This window comes from Oncorhynchus nerka, linkage group LG9b (genome assembly GCF_034236695.1).
Source record: "Oncorhynchus nerka isolate Pitt River linkage group LG9b, Oner_Uvic_2.0, whole genome shotgun sequence".
Classification (NCBI taxonomy): domain Eukaryota; kingdom Metazoa; phylum Chordata; class Actinopteri; order Salmoniformes; family Salmonidae; genus Oncorhynchus; species Oncorhynchus nerka.
Window position 1 is genome coordinate 27972371 of NC_088424.1, and position 25120 is coordinate 27997490.

Below are 25120 nucleotides of genomic sequence, written 5' to 3' on the forward strand. Positions count from 1 at the left end.
ACATTTTGAATTTAAAATGCATGAAATGTAGATTTTGCGTCACTGATCTACACAGAATACCCCATAATGTCAAAGTGGAATTATGTTTTCAGAAATGTTTACTAATAAATAAAAAATGTAAAGCTGAAATGTCTTGAGTCAAGAAGTACTGAACACCTTTGTTCAACCCCTTTGTTAGGCTTAAATAACTTCAGGAGAAGAAATGTGTCTAACAAGTCAGATAATAAGTTGCATGGACTCACTCTGTGTATAATAATGGTGTTTAACATGATTTTTTAAATGATTACCTCATCTCTGTAACCCACACATGCAATTTTCTGTAAGGTCCCTCAGTCGAGCAGGTAATTTCAAGCACAGATTCAACGACAAAGGCCAGGGAGGTTTTCCAATGCCTTGCAAAGAAGGGCACATACTGGTAGATAAAGACATTGAATATCCCTTTGAGCATGGTGAAGTTACTAATTACGCTTTGGATGGTTTATCAATAAACCCAGAAACTACAAAGATACAGGCGTCCTTCCTAACTCAGTTGCCGGAGAGGAAGAAAACCCCTCAGGGATTTCACCATGGGGCCAATAGTGACTTTAATACAGTTAAAGAGTTTAATGGCTGTGATAGGAGAAAACTGAGGATGGATCAACAACATTGTAGTTATTGCACTATAGTAACCTAAATGATAGAGTGAAGCCTATACAGAATCAAATATATTCCAAAACATACATCCTGTTTGCAATAAGGCACTAAAGTAATACTGCAAAAAAAAAGTGGCAAAAACAGAGCGTTATGTTTGGGGCAAATCCAACACAACAGAGTACCACTCGTCATATATTCCAGCATGGTGGTGGCTGCATCATGTTATGAGTATACTTGTCATTGGCAAGGACTATGTCGGTTTTTTTATAAAAAGAAAAGGAGTAGAGCTAAGCATAGTCCTAGAGAAAAACCTGGTTCAGCCTGCTTTCCACCAGACACTGGGAGACATATCCACCTTCCAGCAGGACAATAACCTAAAACGCAACACCAAATATACACTATTACTTACCAAGACAACATTGAAATGTTCCTGAGTGACCTAGTCACAGTTTTGACTTAAATCAGCTTGAAAATCTATGGCAAGCCTTGAAAATGGCTGTCTGGCAACGACTAACAACCAACTTGATAGAGCTTGAAGAATTTAAAATTGAGTAATGGGCAAATATTGTACAAACCAGGTTTGCAAAGCTCTTAGAGACATACCTAGAAAGACCCCCAGCTGTAATCACTGCCAAAGGTGATTCTAACATGTTGAATACTTATCAAAATGAATTAATTAGTGGTTTATTTTCCATGAATAAAAAAAAAGAAGTTTCTTCCACTTTGACAGAGTATTTTGTGGAGATCATTGACTAAAAAAAAGACAATTAAAACCATTTGAATTCCACTGATTAACACAACAAAATGTGGAAAAAGTCAAGGGGTATGAGTACTTTCTGAAGGCACTGTAGGCTGTTGGCATAGTAGGAGAAGACACATTGGTGGTATTGTACTGATTATACTGTTCTCTATAAAAAAGCAGAGAGTTGTAGCGATTCGGTTCTTCAAGGAACTTTAACTGTGGGGCCACATGAATCTTAATGGACTAAATTAATTTCCTCTCTGCGCCTCAAGTGCTTCTCAGTATCAGTGAGAGATGTTCTTTTAGCACCATTAGATCACCCTGCAGAACAGGTTGTTTAATCCCCATCTATACTCTCTCTGAGAGGCGCAATAAATCCTAATAGCGGTGTAGTCAGGGCAGTTAAAGGTGTAGATATGAGCAACCTAATAAACATGAACCAATTTCTTTCATGTGCCTGCCTGTGCCATTCACAATGGCACAGGCAGAATCTTGCTGTAGGCACAGCCATGCTTCTCTATTTCCCTCCTTCTATGAGCAGCTAAGGGCTTTTGTTCTCATAAAACTTAACTTAATGATCTGCAGAGGGCAGTTATGAATGCAAATACATTGTAGCTGTATGCATTCAAGTTTCAATTCCAGCAGCAGAACCGTAGCTGGAGCAAGGGTTCTTAAACTCATGTGTAAACTCAACAACTATGTAGGCTAGTGTGTGGCTGTGTGGTTTTCATCATTACATCTTTCGCATGCAGTTAAGCCAGTGAGAGTTTGTGTGTCTGTTTGGGCTGACCCCAATTATTCAGCCGAGATTTTGTTGTTGAGGAATATATATTTTTTAAACTAAAAAAAAACAGGTGTCTCCTGTGCCAGAAAAATAAATAAAACAATTGTGTGTGTGTATATATATATATATATTATAGCAGAGGAGACACCTGTTTGATTTGCGCCCATCTCAGTGAACTAATCCATTGCAGAAGCCGAGACTAATCCATTGTGGAGGTACAGTCCAAGAAGAGGGGGAGTGGGGCTGCACAATGCACGTCTCTCTCCAGAGTGTGCCCTCTCCCGACAATTTGTGTACACTCATTGTTCCATAACTTCATTGTGTGAATTGTTAGTGTCTATCAATTCCCCATTACATGTATCACTAGTAGTACATTTACCGTTAATTCCTATCATTTCTAATCTACCATTTGGGGATCTGATAGTATTCCGGATTGGTTTAATGCAGCCCCATTAATGAGCTGTGGAGCTTCTCAATGTAATGTTTTCTTTACCTCAAACAGCAAGCAAATTAAGTCTATTTTTACATCCATTGAGAATGACAATTCCTCAATGCATTTGAAAAATCTTTCCAGCTCTCTCCCTTTCCATAACCACTCATCGTGAAAGGGAAAAATGTAATGCTTTGATCCAGTGGAAACGTCATAAAATAGGCCTACCTGAATAATTCTTATCTCTTGCGCAAATTGCCTACAGGGATGTCTGTCCAGAGCTCACTGGCGCAGGAAACTGTATGCTGCAACCGGATGGACCCAAGTTAATAGTTGATACAATGTTTCAAATTGGTTGCAGACAGGCCATGTGTAGCCAATGTGATTTATAGGATATTTATTTTTAATCGGGATATTTTCTACCTGCAGGCTGCATTGTTTAGGCTATTTTATTGTTTTTATTAGGCTTTATGTAGGCTATTTTTACATAGTTGGCAATGGCAATAGAACTTACAAACCTAAAAAGTATCATTTTCATTTAGATTTGAATAGAATTTTGATTAACCACTTGACAATGATATATGAAGACGTTATTATAAATTAAATGAAACTGTTCCACAAAAATGTTCATATGAAAACCATTACCGGCACGCAGATCGGTAGAAATTGTAAGATAAATTGGCCTCCCACATGAGAAAGTTTGCCGTCTCCTAGTGTAGCCTATTACCGGCAACATCAGGAGAGTAATGGCAGAATCTGCAAAAGCCAGCAGGAGAGGGAGGAGGATGGTCAGGACAGGTTAAGGTTTCAATCTTCTGGTCTTGATCTCCCTCTCGAGTCATTTGTGTCTTGTTTCATCAAATAGTGAGCTTAAAGCATCAGACAAACTCAATGCATATACAGTTGATTTTATCAAAACACATAGGGTGTGTCTATAGAGGGAAAAATACACATTTTAACATTTTGACAAATTGATCGGTCGAAAAAACAGACGACTTTCAGTTGACAAAGATTTATATTAGGTCTGGGACAGCCCTAGCGTCAGTTTTTGGCATTTGCGTTTGCTGAAGCATTAGCTGAGAGCAGAACAGAGTAAAGCCCCTTGATTGGGAATGCACTGCCATGCTGACTTCTCTCCTCTCTGTGTGGCTGTTATTAGGCATGAAGGGGAATTATGATAATTCACTTGTTAATTACATTTACATACATCTTATTCTGAGCAGCCAGAAGAGGCCGTTTGCATGCAAATACATGCCAATTCGGCAATGGAGAAACAACTTAAAATTCTAGTATCTGGTGTCTATCTATTCTACATGATCTTAATTGACTGCTTTGGTTGGGTTGGGCACACAGAGACTGAACCTCTAAGACTGTCACGAGCTCGAGGCTTCTGTCTGCCTGTCTGTCTGTCTGTCGCGTTGACACGTGATCAGAGTGCAGGAACATATGGTATTCATGGAGAAATTGCCCTTGCACACACAGGTCAGGGATCACATTTCCTTTGGGAAAAATCCTTAACATTAACCTAGCTATACACTGGAATGCCAACTTACTGGATATCACTTTATTCTCAATAATATATATTTTTTAATCAGCGAAAATGTGAGAACTCAGTCAGAACTTACTCTTGTGCAGGGGGCAGCACTGTGGAACAACTTGAAACCCCAATGGCAGCGTGGTAGCATGTTCCCCCAAAGTGACTAGGCAGGTACTTAGCCTAGCGTTTAGCGATAAGGAGGAGGCTCCACCCCAACACGTCACAGCATCATGGTATAGAGTTGATAGTTCCTTGTTGTGCAGAGCGTTAGCAGGGACTTAGCCTAGCTCTCAGGGATAAGGAGGCTACAGGCAGGTAATTACACCCATTATCAGACACTGTGATGTAAGGGCCCTGACTGATGACATGCACGTCCGTCTCCCCTCAGACACTTCACAGATTCATTTAAAACTCTACAGCGTTTGACAGGATCATCAGCCGTTATTGATATCTTGATCGTATTTTTTTCTCCTTTTCAACAGCGCTCAAGTCATTCTTCTAACCGTGTCATCCGGCCATGATTCACCGGTGTTACCGCCATCTAGCCACATGGTACTTTGACTCTGCGTTTTAACACCGACCGCCAGGCCATAATATTATGGAGATTGTCTCAATCTAGGGTAAATGAGGGGCCGTCAACGAACGGTTGATGGGGTAGCCATGGCAACAGATGTCCGAATCGGCTCCAAAGGCAAGGCAAAGAAAGTGGGATAACCTTCTGTCATACTGTATGCAATATTTCAGAATCCCATTCCGGGGCATTAAAAGGGAAGTTCACAAGGCCACTGTTCATAAAGGACTGGGATAAGACCTGAGATTAGAACATTTGATAGGGTCCAAGCTTCAAGTGGAGAGGGAGTTCTTGAGCTTGCCTTATGGTAATAAAGGAAGCAAGGCTTTATAGCTGATGCCTTGTGCCAGAGTATGAAGGCTCCTGAGGGAGTTATACCTCGTTCCAAGGTGAATCTGTCATTTTCTATTTACAAATTAGGTCTTTCCCCAGGACAAACACAATCTCCTATTCTCTGAATCACACTTGAATTGTGTTCAAAATTAAAAATCAGTCATCTGTGACTTCCCATGCAGCAACACACACTCAACACACACAGGAATATATTCAGCACCTGACGCAAATACAACACAAAGGGCTGAATCTCAACCTGAAATATGTGCATGTAACTCAGTCTTTTTACAGAAATCCTGTTTTGATTTCAATGGGAGGCTTGCTTGAAAATTCAATGTACACATACAGATCTCAGATCAGGATTCATCTGAAACAGGCCGTACTGTGACTGAGGCTTACCGTCAGCAGGGTCTTTCTCAGCATCATACTCCAGGTCGTAGCGCAGGATGTAAAAGTTATTCCACACGTACAGCTGGTTATCTCTGGGGTTGTAATCCACAGCAGCGATGTACTGGTACTGGTTGGGGAACAGAATGTCCGTGTACTCTCCCTGGCTCAGCTTGGTGTTGTAGATGTAGTCGATGTGGCTCTTGGCCGTCTCGCTCTCGTTCTCCTCGTAGGTGGACCGCACCACGTGCAGCACGCCACACACCATGAAGGCATTGGAGGCGGATCTCTTGTCGTACGCCGTCTCCCAGGTGGCCTCGAAGCGGAGCGTGTAAGGGTTGAGCTGTGAGATCACGATTCGTCCGTTGTTTTGCTCCGTTGCGTAGATCACCCACAACCCCCGCTCGTCGACGCCGAGGTCTATGTCCGTCTTGCCGCCCCAGCGGTACGGCGAGGTGTCGTGATAGTTGGCGTTGGCCACAATGGCCTCACCACTCTTGATGCGAGTGCGGAGATCAAATTTCACAATGTTGCGCGTGCGCTCCTTGTTAAAGAAGATGGCCCCGTCGTAGGCCACAAAGCCCGTGCCGTCAACACGATGTGGGAGTTTATAGGTCGTAGTCTGGCGGCCATTTTTTAAGTCCTCCAGGGAGGCATACTCAATAAGGGTGTCAGTGCGGTACGGCGTCCAGGGCATGAAGAAGACCTTGTCTCCTGCCTGCAGGGGGTCTTTAGACCACGCCCCCGCCTGTTGCTCCACCTCAAACACAAACGTGGGCTCCCCCACCTCCTTCAGGGTCCCGGGACAAATGAAAACTAGTGAGGGACAGAGAAACAGAAAGATGGGTTTAAGTTTTTTTTTAAATATGCAGAGTATAAACAGATATTTCATCACGGTATATAGTGTGTATATTGTATAGTTTTCGCTGCTGTCCAAGTAGAGTGTGGGACAAAGATGAGTGACAGTCATTTAACTAGTGTTTAGTGCTATTGCTTATGAATAGAATGAAAAATCAAAGGTGAAGCCAAGAAAATGATGTGCAAGAGTGAGTAAAGGACTTGCTTCTTTATAGAGTTTGTCTGCCGTACACGTTAACTGTGTGGGACCAAACAAATCCAAAAACCAAAGGAGGATAAACCCTGTAAATGCAAGACATGTAAGGGATGGGAGAGGTAGGGATGAAGTGTATACTGGAACCCTTGTTTTAATTGCAACCTCTACCTGGCATCAAACAGTGACACTGACAATTGTGTAAATGGCAAAACTGCACATGCTTACTGAAAAAGCACACAGAGACAGAATGATAAGGGATAAGACTTGTGGAGAGAATCAAAACAACATTCTGGATGGAGGAGGTGGCAGCGAAGCTGGGGTAAGATGAGAGTAGGGTTTGGAGAAGAGACAGGACAACAACAGCAGAGGTCTTTACCTCTGCTGTTGGGCTTTTGTTGGGCTTCTTTCAGTTTTTGCCAACCTCACTCTCCCATATCTGCCAACAGGTGACCATCACACATGTAAGTGTGTATTATAAGCATTTGTGAAATGTAAATGTCTTTTTTTGCATATCCCAACTCCCCGAGATACCCCCGGAGGGTGGGGTCAAGTCGTGGGTCAGCCATTATCAACAGTGACCCTGGAGCAATTAGGTTTAAGTGCCTTGCTCAAGGGCACAGACAGATTTTTAACTTTGTCGGCTCAGAGATTTGAACTAGTGACCTTTCGGCCACTGGCCCAATGCTCTCACTGCTAGGCAACCTGATGCACAGCATTATTTGTTTAGCTTGCTACCGAGCTCAGTACAATGCATATGATACTGTATGATAACATTTATGCATTTCTGTATTTGAGAGCTCTAGCTAATAGTTTTTTATAGTTAGGCTTGGTGGTAGCTTAGTTATGTTGTTGTGTCCGACTATGTCATTTGAATTTAAATGGGAAAATAACCCTCTTAAAATGTCTTCACATGCTTGTGAATTGGTGTATCTGTATCATGTTGTATTATTGAAATGTATAATGGTTTAGATGACAAACTGCCTTCATAGCATTCTTCCAAACTGTCTACTGCGAGATTTGAGGTACTAGAGGTGCGTAGGGAGATGTAATATCTGGTGACGTATGAGACCAGCACTGGTAACATGTCTAGTGAATCTGAACGGGCTCCATCTCTCAAACCTCAAGGCTGCTTTTACAAATCGGCTTTGAAATTAAAATTGTCTCCCAGAGTTGCAATCAACACCTTATGGGGGTTTGGGGCAGGCGTTTTGACAAGAGGCAATCAGGAGGGAGGAGACAAGAGGGAGGGTTGTATTGAACACCACATTACAGGGAGCTGGGGAAGGGTGGGGCTGGGACGGAGGGAGGACTGGACCACTCATTTACCTTTTTGTTCCACTTCTATTTTAGGCATTGAAAAAGAAAGAAAGCAAACGAGAAAGAGTGCAAGAGGGAGAGAAAGGTTATCGTGAGTCAACTACCAGGTAGGCTACATGAGTAGAGAAGGTTACAGGATATGATCGATAGAGGACCAAGAGATGGCTGTTTTGGGGGAACAAGAAAAAACAGCAAACAGAGGGAGATTATCAGACCCTATAATATGGAAGCATACAGGTTAGGGCTGGAGACAAACTACACAAATTGTTCAACCAATCACGATTCCATGCTTTTCTAGCCATCAAAATAATATTTGTTTTGCCTGATTGCATCAGTAATAAACAGGCCGAATTACTGTCCAAGTGAATTGTTTGACATAAAGAAACATTGTACTGTTTCTGAAATCCCTAATCAGTTTAAAATCAGATAACATTCTTAGAGAAACAGCAAAAGGGTTATTTCTGGCAGTATTTTCTGGGGCGGTATTTACTCAAAAACTTTATAGACACAAATCTAAATTCCGTAGTCCGCTTCGCCCACACACAGAACATTATTGCCAATGTTACAGGCACAATTTCCCGAATGAGCCAAAAAATACAATTGCAAGTGAACAATGGCTGATGACGAGCAACCCAATATTGAGTTCCTTCATTAAAGCAGTGAAGCAACAAACGGAAGAGGGAAAAGATCCTAGCGAGACAACTAAGGAACAAGAAAGACTGAAACTTAGAAGGAGAGAGAGCATAGAGGTTAATACAGAAAAGATACAAGAGGGGACGGAAATTTAGATGAGAAATGGAGAAGAGGTCAAAAACTAAATATTATTTCATGAAAATAAATCTTCAGCGATTTACATACCGTAACAGCAACAAGAGTCAGATTATTATTTTTACAAATACATTTACTATTTCATTTAAAAAGATCAGCTTTTCATTGTTTTATAACAGACAGAAAACAAACTTTTACACACAGATAACACATATCCCCCCCTCCGACAGGACCCCCACTTAATAAGTAAAGGATCTAATAAACCTAACTACACATTCAAGAAAAAACAGATGGTTGCACAGCATCATTACATGCTGAATACTTACTATATGGGACACATTCATACTGGACCTCTAGGTACTTGTAAGTGCCAGGACAAGGATCAGGGAAGACATCAGAGCCAGTCACAACCACACACTGGGTACGGTTGTTGCACCTGGAAAAGATGGATCACAAACATTTCAGCAATGACACAAACTACTATAACATCCCCAGAGTGGTATTAGAATGAGAGAGACACATGAATAATACATAGCCACTTCCCTCTTCCCTCCACACACTCATTCAAATCCAGTTTGCAGTATTGCTGTGGTGAAGGATATGAAAATCATATTAATCCGAGCAGGGCAGTAAATATACTGTACTGTTGATGCTATTAACAAGTTGAGGGAGGAAGAAGAGAATAAATAGAGGGAGATAAATAAAAGAGAGAAACAGTAAATAGATAAAGAGAAACACACACACAGTAAATATATATAAAGAGGAATACAGACACAGTGTGGAAGAATGAGGAGTTGAGCTGAAGAAAGGTAGGGAGTATATTATGGGATGTTCCTGTATATGAGATGAGAATATCAGCCTTATCAGTTCCAGCCACTAAGCACCACTCACCCACACAAAGAGCAATTAAAATGTGCACAACAGGCGGCTGCAGAGGGTAATTGGCTGAAATGACTGTTTCTAGTGGGTCACAGGAAACACATAAGTCTCATCAAGTGAAAACCATGTACTCTTTATCAAGTGTTGCCCGTGTATTTGTTATGGGAGACTCCCTAGCCTTTGCTATGGGAGTTAGTTATTTGCCTCATAACTTGAAATGACCTTGGCTATGAAGTTTTATGTACTACTCTTAAAACTGTTACAACTGTGTGTGTGTTTGTGTTTGTGAGTGAAAGATGGAGGGGGAGAGAGAGGGGAATAGAATAACTGATTTTGTGTAAATATAGGATGAAATTGGCCTCACTTCAATCAAGCTCTCTTGAGGCTGAGGGATTGAGAAGGCATAGCATCAACAGCAGCCGCAGAGGCATCCCAGCTAGCACTTTTGGTTCCTAGGAAGTTGTGAGAACGTCTGTTTTTGGTTTCACATTGGATGTGGAAATGAAGCCATACGTTTCATGACCGGTAAAATGGAGCGTTTTTTGACGTTCTAAGAACAGAAGTGAAAATGTCTTTATTATTAACCCTCTATGAACAGAAATGATAGGTTATTTGGAGGTTTTGAATAACTTCCTTAAAACTAACTGAATGTTTCAACAAGACTAACTTTTTAAAACTCCAAGCACAGATCAGACACTTCCATAGGCATTAATCGTGCAAACGTTTATTTTGACATGGTATCAGTGAGATTCGAACCTATAGTCTTTTGTTCTCCATCTATGGAATTAGGCCACTGCGTCACCAGAATGGAGCTAGCATGCCATGGTTTTTTACGCATACAAAGGTGGTCATTTTAGTCTATTTAAACAGACCCCATTTCAAAATAAACAAGCACTCATTAAGATCAGGTGTGGTCAATTATTGGGGGCAGCTAACACACCTGAACACACTTAGAGGATAGCGAGAGAGTATTGTTACAGCCCTTGGTTCACTCTGCTGTAGCTCTACTTTCACATCATCTGCTCATTTATCACTCCGGTGTTAATCTGCTAAATTGTAATTCTTCACTCCTATGGCCTATTTATTGCCTACCTCCTCATGCCTTTTGCACACACTGTATATAGACTTTATTTTTTTCTACTGAGTCATTGACTTGTTTATTGTGTTAGTGGCTTGTTTATTCCATGTGTAACTCTGTGTTGTTGTCTGTCACACTGCTTTGCTATATCTTGGCCAGGTCGCAGTTGTAAATGAGAACCTGTTCTCAGCTGGCCTACCTGGTTAAATAAAGGTGAAATAAAAATATAATAACAAATGTAAAAAGTGACAGGAGGAACAAAGTCGTATGGCTTTGTGTGTGCGCGTGTGGTCAATATGCATGTGTGTGTGTGTTGTGTGTTGGTGCATGTAGTGTGTGTGTGTGTGTTGGTGCATGTAGTGTGTGTGTGTGTGTGTGTTGGTGCATGTAGTGTGTGTGTGTGTGTGTGTGTGTGTGTGTGTGTGTTGGTGCATGTAGTGTGTGTGTTGGTGCATGTAGTGTGTGTGTGTGTGTTGGTGCATGTAGTGTGTGTGTGTGTTGGTGCATGTAGCATGTGTGTGTGTGTGTGTGTGTGTGTGTGTGCATGTAGCATGCGTGTGTGCGTGTGTGTTGGTGCATGTAGTGTGTGTGTTGGTGCATGTAGTGTGTGTGTGTGTGTGTGTGTGTGTGTGTGTGTGTGTGTGTGTCAGGGGTGTCGGTCTAAGTATGTGTGAGTGATTGGGTAGAGTCGGTGCAAGAGTTATTGGTCAATGCAGGTAGTCTGGGTAGCCATTTGATTAGCTATTTAGCAGTCTTGTTTAGCAGTCGTATGGCTTGTGGGTAGAAGCTTTCCAGGGTCCTGTTGGTTCCAGACTTGGTGGACTGGTACCGCTTGCCGTGCGGTAGCAGAGAGAAGATTCTATGGCTTGGGTGGCTGGAGTCTGATAATTTTCTCTTACTTCCTCTGACACCGCCTGGTATAGAGGTCCTAGATGGCAGGGAGCTCAGCCCCAGCAATGTACTAGGCCATAATCAGCACCCTCTTGCAGTCCGGTGCATTGCCAGTTGCCGTACCAAGCGGTGATGCAGCCAGTCAAGATGCTCCCAAATGGTGCAGCTGTAGAACGTTTTGAGGTTCTGAGGGCCCATGCCAAACCTTTTCAGCCTCCCGAGGGGAAGGGACTCTGTCGTGCCCTGTTCTAAACTGTTTGTGTGGGTGGACCATATCAATTCCTTAGTGATGTGGACACAGAGGAACTTGAAGCTCTCGACCCGCTCCACTACAGCCCCATCGATGTGGATGGGGGCATGTTAACCCCTCTGTTTCCTGTGGTCCACAATCAGCTCCTTTGTCTTACTGATGTTGAGGGAGAGGTTGTTGTCCTGGCACCACACTGCCATGTATCTGAACTCCTACTCCTATCGTCGTCGGTGATCAGTCCTGCCATGTGCTGAGAATGTTCCAAAGCCAAGCAACTATTCTGCACCCTTCCCAGAAAGTTGTGGGATGGTTGTATGCAAAATACCCAGAGGACAACCACGCTCTCACCAAGCTCTAAGAAGCATGTGGCTCTCATAACGTTATGTGCTAGCTGGAAACAGTTATCCATTACAAAAACAAGCTGAAAGAATTGCACACCGTTTAGTGATAAATATTTGAGAAGGTCAAATGCAAAGTCGTGCAAGTTGGACAGATCTCTCACAGAATCACAGCTGAAGCAGAAAGCCTAGCTGTCCCTCAAAAGCCGAAAAGGAGAGCTTTCAGTGTGACAGCCAAAGTAGAAATGAGGTTGTTATCAGACCTGCCATAAAACTTCCCTGCAGTGAGCCAGTAACCTTGTAGGAAATCCATGTGTAGTTATAATTACGTACAGATAAGAAACGCATACGTAAAATGCTAAGAGTTTATTAACCAGACACTCGCTGCCTATTACTGCCTGCTTATAAGTATGTGATTAGCATTGAAATATTGGACAATTACGTCCAACTTATGTACGGTCGGTAGGCTAATACATTTTTTTCTCCCATTATGTCTCCCTTGAATCATCTATTCTACAATAGCAGCCGGCAGATCATCATCATCGTCATCACCATCACAATGACATTACAGGAGGTTTTTGGGGATGCAGACAAGACAGTGGCGTCTGATATGTGAGCTACAGTCATCAACTCCCCTCCGTCAGAAAATATTAATTATGAAAAATGTCATTATCCCCCGCCCAGGGCTATTACCCTGTCCTACTCTGAAGGGAGAAAGAGCGCTGACAGGGAAAAAGTGTGAAAACCCCTACAGACCTTTCCTTGCAATTAATCTGTAAGCTAGCTTGCTACCGTTTTATGTTTTTTTTTCCTCCAATGACACCAGAAATGATGAAACCAAAGAAGTTCATTTATAGACATGACTCGTGTGTTAACACTCATTTCTCTCCTTTGAAACAGTGATTATTTTCACGCATCACATTATTCTGTTAATCATCATATTTCTGTGGTTTTTGTTTATGACCAATTGGCTGATGGGTTCTTTTTAATTCTTCAAATACTTAGTAAACTGATAGTGGCATCCATGGTCACGGAGAAATCCCCACCATCATTTTTCTCTTCTTATGAGGTGTATTCATCTCCATTGTTTCAGCCAGCATGTGTCAGACAATCACGACCGTTGTCCAGGAGTTTCCCTCCATTGTCATAATCGGTGGTTTAAAGTTTGTATCCGTACATTTTTTTACACGCTGATCATATCGAAAAAAGAAAATACTTCTGCATTTCCTGCTGTGTAAACACATTGCTCACGATAACTCCTGATAAAGTTGGGTAGCTGATATTCAGAGCTTAAATAGCCAAACTGATTAGTCACAGGTATCAGGACTAATAAAGCCAATGCAACAGCCTGTTTTACAAATGGTGGGCCTACCACATGGATGGGCATTCAGAAAATTCCATTGTGGGCCGACATGGTAGGCTACACCCCAGTAAGCATGAGCCGACGTCTTTTTTTTGTCCTGACAGACCGGACATATTTTTGGGGTCTTGTAAAAACGGTAGGCTTACCACATAGATGGGTATTCATAAAATAAAAGTTCAGGCAACACTGTAGGCTACACCTCTGTAAGCACGGGCTGATGCTTTTTGGATGTCTTTTTTTGGTGCAGTCCGGACCGGCCTTGATTTTGGACAAATATACATATTTATAAATTACGTCTTTTCAACTTTCATTCAAACCAAATACAAGCCTGATTTCAACATCTGGAAAATACACATTTTCAACTTTAATTCAAAACCGAAAATGAACCCGATTTCAACGTCTGGAAAAATTTCCTTTTCAACATCCCGGAAAAAAATGTATTTTAAACCTACAGAAAATGCTTATTTTCACCTTTCATTCAGAACCTAAATTTAACATAACTTAAACACCAAAAAAAAAAAATCTTTTCAATGTCATTTTGCTTACTGGGACTATTCTAGTTCTGTGGAGGCAGCATTTTTTTAGTCTCACCTAGGGTGGCAGAACGGGAAGAACCGGCCCTGTGCGTGCGTAATGGGAGCACACTTGTGCGCGGCTGTATAAGTAATACTTTTTGCCGCCTGTCGGCCTGCAGAACTATTGTTATGAAAATGTCTATTCATTAATGGAAAGTATACCTGCTTTGAAGATAAGCCAGGAATGTTTAAGATGTTTATTTAGACGGAATATGCAAATGTGGGTACAATGAAGGTGTCTATTACATGATTTAATATGCCATATTTGGGTAAAGAGCTCCATGGTTAATGGTATGGTAAATAATGAGTGGCTATAGGTATAAAGGTACCTGTTCAACCTGTGAGCTAATGTAGTGTTCTAGCTCTAGTATATAAGCTGTGTGGGGAGCCTGGTATACCCCAACCTGCTACAGTATAGATGGTTTGACAGGGTAGGCCTGATTTCATTTCGATTCCAACCGGTATTTTGAGTCTGTTCATTTTGTAAATACCTTTGGAGATTATGTAAATAGTAATTGAATTTTGTCATTCAACTGGAACCACCTTTCACTGTTAATAAACTGGACACTATTGTGCACCTGATCCTGCTGCCTCCTGCTACTTTACTGTCCTTAAGGCTGCTCCAACAACCGGTCCGTACGACATGGGGTCCTTAAATACACACCGCCGGGCTGGGGCCGGCACAACAGCAGAGTTAAAGTGATGAAAGCAGCCTAGTGACTGTACTGTAGCTAAATGCCCTGGGAGAGTGTTACTAATATAAATGGTATTATAAGGGGGAAGGGGTATTGCTCAGGGCGTTGGGCTGGGCCGTGTCAATGTTGGAAAAAAGAAGCCAAATGTTCATGTGACTCTTTGGGTCCTTTTGAGATGGACCGGCTGGCTGGCTGGCTGATTGTGCAGCTGCAGTGGTACTGGTGCAGGAATGCATAAACCATATGGTCTAGGGTTGCTACTAATGACCCCCTGTCCAGTTTTTAAAGTCTAGAGTTTCACAACAATACCCCCCAAAAACCATCTGATTATTGAAAGACAGGGAGGTGTGGGTAAACTGTCTGTTTTTTTGTCCACAAGTTGAGTATATGACAAAAACGCTAGTTTATTAGGGTTACCACCCAAACCAAAACCACTTGTTTTCATTTGCAAGTTGTGGATCCAGAATTACTAGACTGGACTCTAGAATATCGTGCCACCACACATCCATAACTAACTCCAGGTTTTATTTGTGTAACGAGACCTCTCTGTTCTATAACCTTTGAAATACAATATTCTAGGCCTTGGGTGAGGTAACAGTTGACTCTTACCTTTGTGATATGATCTTGTAGGCATCGGGGAGGTAGCAGTTGATGTTCTCCATCTGGAACGGGTCGGCGTCGCAGATCTTGTTGTCCGTGCGGCCGTAGTTGGCCGTCTCGATCATGATGACATCAGCACCGGGGCAGCGGAGATCAATGGCGTAGCCCTCGCAAGAGAGCTCTCTTCTGACCAGGCCAAACGGCAGAGCGGCACGACTGAATCCTGGGAGAGAGGAAGGATGGGAGGGATGGAGGGAGGGAGCGAGAGAAAGAAATATTAGGACATTAGTACAAAAACTATAATTACACATTTCTCTACGGTCTCGTTTTCTGGCAAAGATATCACATCAAAGTCGTAGGATATCTGAAGTTATATAGTCATCGTATAAAAGTCAATGTAACAACCCAGGGAACAAATTCAAATACACCTAAACACAAAACTATAAATACACTAAATCCCTCTCTCACTTCCTCCTCCAGGACTATAGTTCAACTAAGTTTGAATGGTGTGTTTCGACAATGGGGCACAAGCTCCCTCATTAGATTTTTGGATTATGTGTTCTTCTTTTCTATCAGTAAAGCAACAGGCAAAAAAGAGCCTGAATCTACCAGCAGTAACATGGAGTGTAATTTAATCAATTTTACAGTGCCAACGATCGAGGGGACTGTTTGGAGTCCACGGGGGGAAGAATCTATACATGGAGCTCAGCAAATGTGAACACCAGCCAAGTAGTGGTGCTTTGGGGAAAATGTACTATTTAGCTAAATGGTTGCACCCCCATCAACAAATTATATTGAAAGGGATTTTCACCCTTGCTTTTTTACCTAAAAACAATAAAACCTCAAGCCAAAATACCATGAAAGTACAAATAGATATATTTAGAAAAAGAAAAGAGAAAATCAAAAAAGAAAGGTCATCAACAATGAAATCTAGGGATGCACAATATATCGGTAAGCATATCGGAATCGGCCGATATTAGCTAAACATGCCAGCATCGGCCTGATGTCTAGTTTAACGCCAAAAACTGGTGTGAAAGCTGACGTGCATACCCATATAACGTAACGTAGGTAGATCACGTAATGACAGCACAACAAAATATTGCGCTACACGTGCAACACAGCATTCCTAACTGAAGTACAATGTCTGCTGTGTGAATCGAGCAGTCATTTGAAAGAGTAAGAACATTTCAGCGACACAACTCAAAGGCGAAATCCATTAACCCCAAGATAATAGAATTCATTGCTCTTGACAATCAACCGTTCTCTGTCGTGGATGATGTTGGCTTTCTCCGACTGGTCGAGCCCCGGTACACACTACCGGAGTTACACAGTAATGTTGAAACTCACATCCATGAGCTACTTGCTATGAGTGTCACTGCTATTAGCTTCACGACTGACATTTGGACCAGCGATGTCAGCCCCATGACCATTATGAGTCTGACGCACAGTGGGTCCATGAGGATTTGCTACTGAGGAAAGCTGAATTACATGCTCAAGAATGTGCTTGTTCTCATACCGCTGTTACCATTTCAATGGCATTTGAGAACATGTTTGAAACTTGTAAACATGAACACTCCTAGCTCCATTCGAGCAACTGACTGGAGAAATAAACTCAACTGTGTCTGCAGCAGACGTGACACCCTCTGTCATGTCATTGAAACGCCTGCTCAACAAAAATGCCAACACAGAACGGCGGGTTAACTTGGAAAAGTACTCTACCAGAGGCTGTGAACAAGCGATTCGGTGGCACTCTCTCTCTGAGCCTCTACTGTGTTGCGTCAATGCTCGATACTAGGTACAAGGACCACTACTTTGATGCAGACAAAGAGACGGGGTTAACGTGAAATGTTACATACACAGCTGGACAAGATGGAAACGGACACAGTGACAGTGGGCACCGAGGAAGAGAGGCCACGGAAAGACAGAGCTGAAACTTCACCGCTTGACATGTATGATGAAATGAGACTGAACAATGAAACAGCACAGCAAGTGAAAGAAATAGGTTTTGATGATGTTTTACTGGTAATGGGGACATACAGTTGGTCGGAAGTCGGAAGTTTACATACACTTAGGTTGGAGTGATTAAAACTTGTTTTTCAACCACTCCACTAATTTCTTGTTAACAAACTATAGTTTTGACAAGACAGTTAGGAACATCTACTTTGTGCATGACACAAGTCATTTTTACAACAATTGTTTACATGCAGATTATTTCACTAATAATTCCCTGTGTCACAATTCCAGTGGGTCAGAAGTTTACAAACACTAAGTTGACTGTGCCTTTAAACAGCTTGGAAAATTCCAGAAAATGTCATGGCTTTAGAAGCTTCTAATAGGCTAATTGACATCATTTGAGTCAATTGGAGGTGTACCTGTGGGATGTATTTCAAGGCCGACCTTCAAACTCAGTGCCTCTTTGCTTTGACATCATGGGAATATCAAAGGTAATCAGCCAAGACCTCAGAAAAAGATTGCAGGCCTCCACAAGTCTGGTTCATCCTTGGGAGCAATTTCCAAATGCCTGAAGGTACCATGTTCATCGGTACAAACAATAGTAAGCAAGTATAAACACCATGGGACCACGCAGCCGCCATATCGCTCAGGAAGGAGACGTGTTCTATCTCCAAGAGATGAACGTACTTTGGTGCGATAAGTAAAATCAATCCCAGAACAACAGCAAAGGACCTTGTGAAGATGCTGGAGGAAACAGGTACAAAAGTATCTATATCCACAGTAAAACGAGTCCTATATCGACATAACCTGAAAGGCCGCTCAGCAAGCAAGAAGTGCTCCAAAACCACCATAAAAAGGCCAAACTGCGGGTTTGCAACTGCACATGGGGACAAATATCGTACTTTTTGGAGAAATGTCCTCTGGTCTGATGAAACAAAACTAGAAATGTTTGGCCATAATGACCATTGTGAAGCACGGAGCTGGCAGCAACATGTTGTGGGGGTGCTTTGCTGCAGGAGGGACTGGTGCACTTCACAAAATAAATGGCTTCATGAAGAAGGAAAATTGAATATATTGATATATTGAAGCAACATCTCAAGACATCAGTCGTGAAGTTAAAGCTTGGTCGCAAATGGGTCTTCCAAATGGACAATGACCCCAAGCAAACTTCCAAAGTTGTGGCAAAATAGCTTAAGGACAACAAAGTCAAGGTATTGGTGTGGGTATCACAAAGCCCTGACCTCAAAATGTGTGGGCAGAACTGAAAAAGCGAGCAAGGAGGCCTACACACCTGACTCAGTTACACCAGCTCTGTCAGGAGGAATGGGTCAAAATTCAACCAACTTATTTTGGGAAGCTTGTGGAAGGCTACCCAAAACATTTGACCCAACTTAAACAATTTAAAGGCAATACTACCAAATACTAATTTGAGTGTATGTAAACTTCTGACCCACTGGGAATGTGATGAAATAAATAAAAGCTGAAATAAATCATTCTCTCTACTATTATTCTGACATTTCACATTCTTAAAATAAAGTGGTGATCCCAACTGACCTAAAACAGGGAATATTTACTAGGATTAAATGTCAGTAATTGTGAAAAACTGAGTTTAAATGTATTTGGCTAAGGTGTATGTAAACATCCGACTTCAACTGTACGTAAATGGCAACAAAATTATTTTTTGATCTGTGGGTGTGTTTCAACTATTTAACTGCACTAGAATGCTTACAAATGCTGCTAAGATTTGAAATATCGGTTTGTTTTTTTTTGGCAAAGAAAATATCGGATACCAGGCAAAAATCTCATATCGGTGCATCCCTAATGAAATCCATTAATTATGTTTTCAAACTTTGAAGTATATACTGTCACAGGTTGCCGTTTATTTGGAGGCAATCACAAAGAAAAGTCCTCAATGTCCAGAAATGCATCTGGTGTTCCACTAAAGAACTAAGTTTGAGGCAGTAGCACTGCGTGAACTGTCAATAATCACTGTTGTCCATGGCAACAGTGTGCCTCCCCAAGTGGCCAGCTGCCATTTGTGTTTTCTGCCACTGCACTACTCTCCTAATTAGTCTCTCCATTCAGCATGTTACCTTCTCAGCGCTCACATTGGCTCCTTGGCATTGTCATGTAATAACACAAACCACCCAAGGTTCGCTTGCACACGCCTGCTAATTGCACCGACACACACACACACACTTTTGACACCCAGGGCCTGACGCAATTAGCAATTGTTTGAACGAATGGCTCAAAGTTGAAGTGATTTCGGCTTAAAATTCTAACTACCCTGAGACACCGACCTTGGCTCAAACTTCTGTCTGTCTGCTTGACATAATCTAGCCTGTAGTGGTGCCTTGCCTTGTTTTATTATAATGGTATTCTGTGTCGGTCCACAAATGTCACAGACAAACGCTGACGAGTGTCGAGCAAGGTTTGAATACAAACTTGGATATAAAGCACCTGTAAGCCACGAGGTGAGAAACTCTGAGGACTTGGAGGCACCAACCAGCTCTCAATAAGAAAATACCTTATGTAACCACTTTACAAGATAATGCTATGGATTTTCATACAAGACTACTTCAGAGATATACACACACACACACACACACACACACTCAACATTTTGGGGTAACTTAGAAAGTGTAGACATTGCTAATGTTGTAAGTGACTATTATAGCTGGAAAGGGCTGATTTTTCATGGAATAGCTACATAGGCGTGCAGGGGCCCATTATCAGCAACCATCACTCCCAATGGCACGGTGTGTTATCTAATCCAATTCGATCATTTTAAAAGGCTAATTGATCATTAGAAAACCCTTTTGCAATTATGTTAGATCTCAGCTGAAAACTGTGGAGCTGATTAAAGAAGCAATAAAACTGGCCTTCTTTAGACTAGTTGAGTATCTGGAGCATCAGCATTTGTCTTGGAATGCCAAGAGTGTGCAAAGCTGTCATCAAGGCAAAGGGTGGCTACTTTGAAGAAATTAAAATATAAAATATATTTTGATTTGTTTAATACTTTTTTTGTTACTACATGATTCCATGTGTGTTATATCCTCGTTTTGATGTCTTCACAATTTTTCTACAATATACAAAATAGTAAAAAATAAATAAAAAACCCTTAAGTAGGTGTGTCCAAACTTTTGACTGGTACTGTACGTGCCATTGGGGGTTGTATGTTCATTCCATCTAGTCCAACTAACTGCAACAACCACTGTAATTATCCATATACCCTTTATTTCATGAGAAACCTGTCCAGAATAGGGAATGATGAAACACAGACCGTGCGGCTTCAACTTTACCGCAAAGACTAATGAACAGGTTCCGCGGCCATTCCTCATGGAGGGAGTGACAGCTTTATCACACTGGCTACAGAAAGCAGACATAAATAATGCATTTCATGGGGTTTTAGAGTTTCTCAATGGAGAAACCCTCCTTTGAGCAGACTGTAGCTTGCTATCCCCTTCACTGTATTTCCCCTCCCTTCCCTTCTGTCCACCAGCTTGCTATAGACCATCTATCCGTGCACTATATGGTCTGATCACACACAGCTGCTATCAATTGAGGCCTAGTAATTGATTAAGCCTGGGGCTTGCTTGCCTCCTCCTCGGTACTGTATAGATACATCTGGTCATAGGGCAACAATATATCAATTAAGGGAGAGTATCTTCACTGTCAGGCAGCCCACAAGGACAAATTGTGGTGTCTCCTGGCTCTCTTCACTCTTCAGATAGCATGGATCTCATTAATGACCATCTTACTTCCTGGTAATTGGACACATATCATGACAAATCTTTCCCAAAACGTAATATTTTGAGAAAATAATTTTGTTTTCCTAAAGGGGGAAATAATGGAATAAAAACATTATTTGCTTCTGTTTGAGAACTGCACATCATGTTCCCTCAATCATCATTAGATCCAAGCGTTCGCAATACAATTAAGTGAACAGTTGGGGAACAGTTGTACTTTACAACGTAGCCATTTTTAGGAACATCACTCTTATTAAAAGTACAAATGAGGCAGAGAGGTTTACACAGGGGGGAGGGAAAAAAATGGTATGCATGATGGGCTGGGGAAGTGTGAAAGGCTTTTTATCTCATGGCTCCATGTAGCTTTGTTTGACTGCTCTGCTACAACTTTGCAGTGGTAGGAGAATAACTGCCACAGGACACAAGCACGTTGGGCAGCCAGCTGCAGTTCACACCAGTTCAGAAGACGGGAGGGAAAATCCATAGCACATTCTCTGTGTGTAAAAAAGAACGAAGCAAGTCTACCTCCCTCTTTATTGGTCCTTCAGACTAACATTAAATCCTCCTACGGCTGCATCCAACAGGCCAGTAAATCCAGTCAATAATATATTTTATACAACGGGTGGATCTAATCCTGGATGCTGACTGGTTAAAACTGCATTCCAGCCAGTGTCTATTCCACAAGTACCACTGGCTAAATCTATGATGTTAAAATGCCTATTTACTGTTCCATCTCACTGCTCAATCCACTGTCTCATCAACCCAGCCAGGTCATTTAGAAACTTGATCTCCACTATAAAAAGCATATAGACATTATTTCACATTTATTTTAGACTAGCATTTGATTTTCAACAGCGGAAATTTGTATAAACCTTGCTGTCTGTCTCTGACATTTGTAAAACTGCTTCAATGTTGAAATCCTGCTGTCCCAAAGTATTTTCTCCCCAATTTCAAGGTATCCAATTGGTAGTTACAGTCTTGTCTACTTGCTGCGACTCCCGTACGGACTCGGGAGAGGCAAAGGTCGAGAGCCAAGCGTCCCCCGAAACACAACTCAACCAAGCAGCACTGCTTCTTGACACAATGCCCACTTAACCCGGAAGCCAGCCGCATCAATGTGTCGGAGGAAACACCGTACACCTGGCGACCGTGTCAGTATGCACTGCGCCCGGCCCGCCACAGGAGTCGCTAGTGCGTGATGGGAAAAGGACATCCCTACCGGCCAAACCCTCCCCCAAGTCGGACGACACTGGGCCAATTGTGCGCAGCCCCATGGGTCTCCAGGTCGCAGCCGACTGCGACAGAGCCTGGACTCGAACCCAGAATCTAGTGGCACAGCTAGCACTGTGACGCAGTGCTATAGACCACTGCGTCACTCGGGAGGCCGTCCCATAAGAATGAACGTATCGAGACAGACAGACAGACAGGCAGCTTTTCTCAGCCAGTCAAAATCATGAATCAGCTGGCATAATGTTTTTGGATATATACAAAGAAATGTCAGTAGAAAACAGGCCAAACTAAATGAAATGCAGCAAGTTTGCTGTCTTCAGTTAGAAGTGATTGTGTTACCTGTGTTGTTGGCTAGCTCCTCTGAACAGCAGTGTCATGACAAGAGAGAGCACATTTTCTATGCCAGGCGAAATCATGCATCATTAGCTCATTGCTATGGATGTATCCAAATAAAAGGTCACTAGAAAACAGCTTAAACAAACTCAAAATGCAGATACTTTGCTGTTATTCTTGCTGCAATGTTTGACCTAATGAAGTTAGCTGTAGTTGGCTAGCTAGCAAGCAAGGAATAAGAACGTTGCCAGCCAGTATGGCAATGGAACATTTAGAAACCAACGACTGGGTCACATACATAGATACAGAACACAAAGACTTAGCGACTGGGTCGCGTCCATGATAACCAAACCGATAGAACGAACAACCAGCCGGCTTGGGTAGCAACCTTAGACTTGTGTCGGAACTATATCTCGTGGAAGGATGAAACAGTATGAATAATTATTATTGAATATGTTGGTAACATATTGTATAGATTTGCAGTGGTTGCCATGGAGATTCCATTGGGCATTCTATATTTAAGCGATAATGGCCTAGAAACCGGTGTTTGGAGGACATATTGCCACGGTTTACCGACGAACAACACCCATGCCATTATATACTCCAAACACCGGCTTCTCTGGCATTATCACTTAAATATAGAATGCTCAATCGAATCACCATGGCAACCATTGTGCAAGTCTACTCTGTCCCATAATTGACACAACGCCTTATCAAGCATTCTGGTCAGTGACTGACTGACTGACTTTGGGGGGGGGTAGGCTTTTCAGATTCCTCCCCCTGACCAGCCAACGGTAAGCCTGCTATTGAGCTTCTGAGCACTGAGCAGCCAGGCTCACAATGTGTTGCATTCTGAGAGTGTGGAGTCCCTCTTCTCTTCGGTCCGCACCCTATAACTCAATGGCAACAATCCCTTCCATAATACAGATTTTGTTTTCTATCAACACCCTTGAAATTGTAAGTGGCACTGAGGCTCAGATGGGTGGTGCAGAATACAGGCCCAGTCTGTGGCGCGCTGCCATCGTCTTCATGCACCCAGAGAATAAAAGAGAGAGAAAAAAAAAAATCTACAGAATTGGGGTTTTGGCCAACTGGGGGGCAGTTTAGAGCAGCAGACATGACACAGTACACAGTCATGTTTAGCCCCTTATCCTAACCCCTTAATTTCTTAGCATTGTTTTGTCCTTTAAAAGGCCTATCCAATACAACCTTAGAACCTCTGATGTTAAGTCCCCTACTTAGAGGACTTTAAGCGATTCTGGACTTGTTACGGCTGACATTTTAGTTTACAAAGCGTTGTGAACTTCGCAGGATCCAGTGCCTTAATGCCGACTTATGCTTGATACGGCAATGCGGTCTGGAGGTTCTGTATGGAAAGTGTGATGCAATGCAGAACCTCCGGAGGCTTGTAGAGGCCAAATCAACATCTGTACGGTAATACCGTGTGCCTCCCAAACTCTTTAACAATGCGGAGGGCTCCATATACAGTTGAAGTCAGAAGTTTACATACACCTTAGCCAAATAGATTTAAACTCAGTTTCACAATTCCTGACATTTAATCATAGTAAAAATTCCCTGTCTTAGGTCTGTTAGGATCACCACTTTATTTTAAGAATATGAAATGTCAGAATAATAGTAGAGAGAACGATTTATTTCAGCTTTTATTTCTTTCATCACATTCCCAGTGGGTCAGAAGTTTACATACACTCAATTAGTATTTGGCAGTATTGCCTTTAAACTGTTTAACTTGGGTCAAACGTTTTGGGTAGCCTTCCACACTAAGTTGGGTGAATTTTGGCCCATTCTTCCTGACAGAGCTGGTGTAACTGAGTCAAGTTTGTAGGCCTCCTTGCTCTCATAAGCTTTTTCAGTTCTGCCCACAAATGTTCTATAGGATTGAGGTCAGGGCTTTGTAATGGCCACTCTAATACCTTGACTGTGTTGTCCTTAAGCCATTTTGCCACAACTTTGGAAGTTTGCTTGGGGTCATTGTCCATTTGGAAGACCCATTTGCGACCAAGCTTTAACTTCACGACTGTTGTCTTGAGATGTTGCTTCAATATATCCACATAATTTTCCTCCTCGTGATGCCATATATTTTGTGAAGTGCACCAGTCCCTCCTGCAGCAAAGCACCTCCACAACATGACGCTGCCACCACCGTGATTCACGGTTGGGATGGTGTCCTTCGGCTTGCAAGCCTCCCTCTTTTTCCTCCAAACATAACGATGGTCATTATGACCAAACAGTTCTATTTTTGTTACATCAGACCAGAGGACATTTCTCCAAAAAGTATGATCTTTGTCCCCATGTGCAGTTGCAAACCGTAGTCTGGCTTTATGGCGGTTTTGGAGCAGTGGCTTCTTCCTTGCTGAGCTGCCTTTCAGGTCGATATATGACTCGTTTTACTGTGGATATAGTTACGTTTGTACCCGTTTCCTCCAGCATCTTCACAGGGTCCTTTGCTGTTGTTCTGGGATTGATTTGCACTTTTCGCACCAAAGGACGTTCATCTCTTGGAGACAGAACGAGTCTCCTTCCTGAGCGGTATGACGGCTGCATGGTCCCATGGTGTTTATACTTGCGTACTATTGTTTGTAAAGATGAAGGTAGTACCTTCAGACATCTGCA

At 42.2% G+C, this 25120-nt stretch overlaps 1 protein-coding gene across 9 annotated transcripts in view; it reads right to left on the reverse strand.

Moving 5' to 3' along the window:
• LOC115114537 (adhesion G protein-coupled receptor L2-like) overlaps positions 1 to 25120 on the reverse strand; it is a 131824-nt gene that overhangs the window by 68099 nt on the left and 38605 nt on the right. For all 9 annotated transcript variants that reach the window (XM_029642854.2, XM_029642850.2, XM_029642851.2 and 6 more), the window contains exons 3-5: positions 15235 to 15448; positions 8883 to 8992; positions 5430 to 6233 (exon numbers count right to left, since the gene is read on the reverse strand). In XM_029642854.2, coding sequence (XP_029498714.2) covers positions 5430 to 6233; positions 8883 to 8992; positions 15235 to 15448 — 1128 coding nt within the window. The remainder of the gene's footprint in view (positions 1 to 5429; positions 6234 to 8882; positions 8993 to 15234; positions 15449 to 25120) is intronic.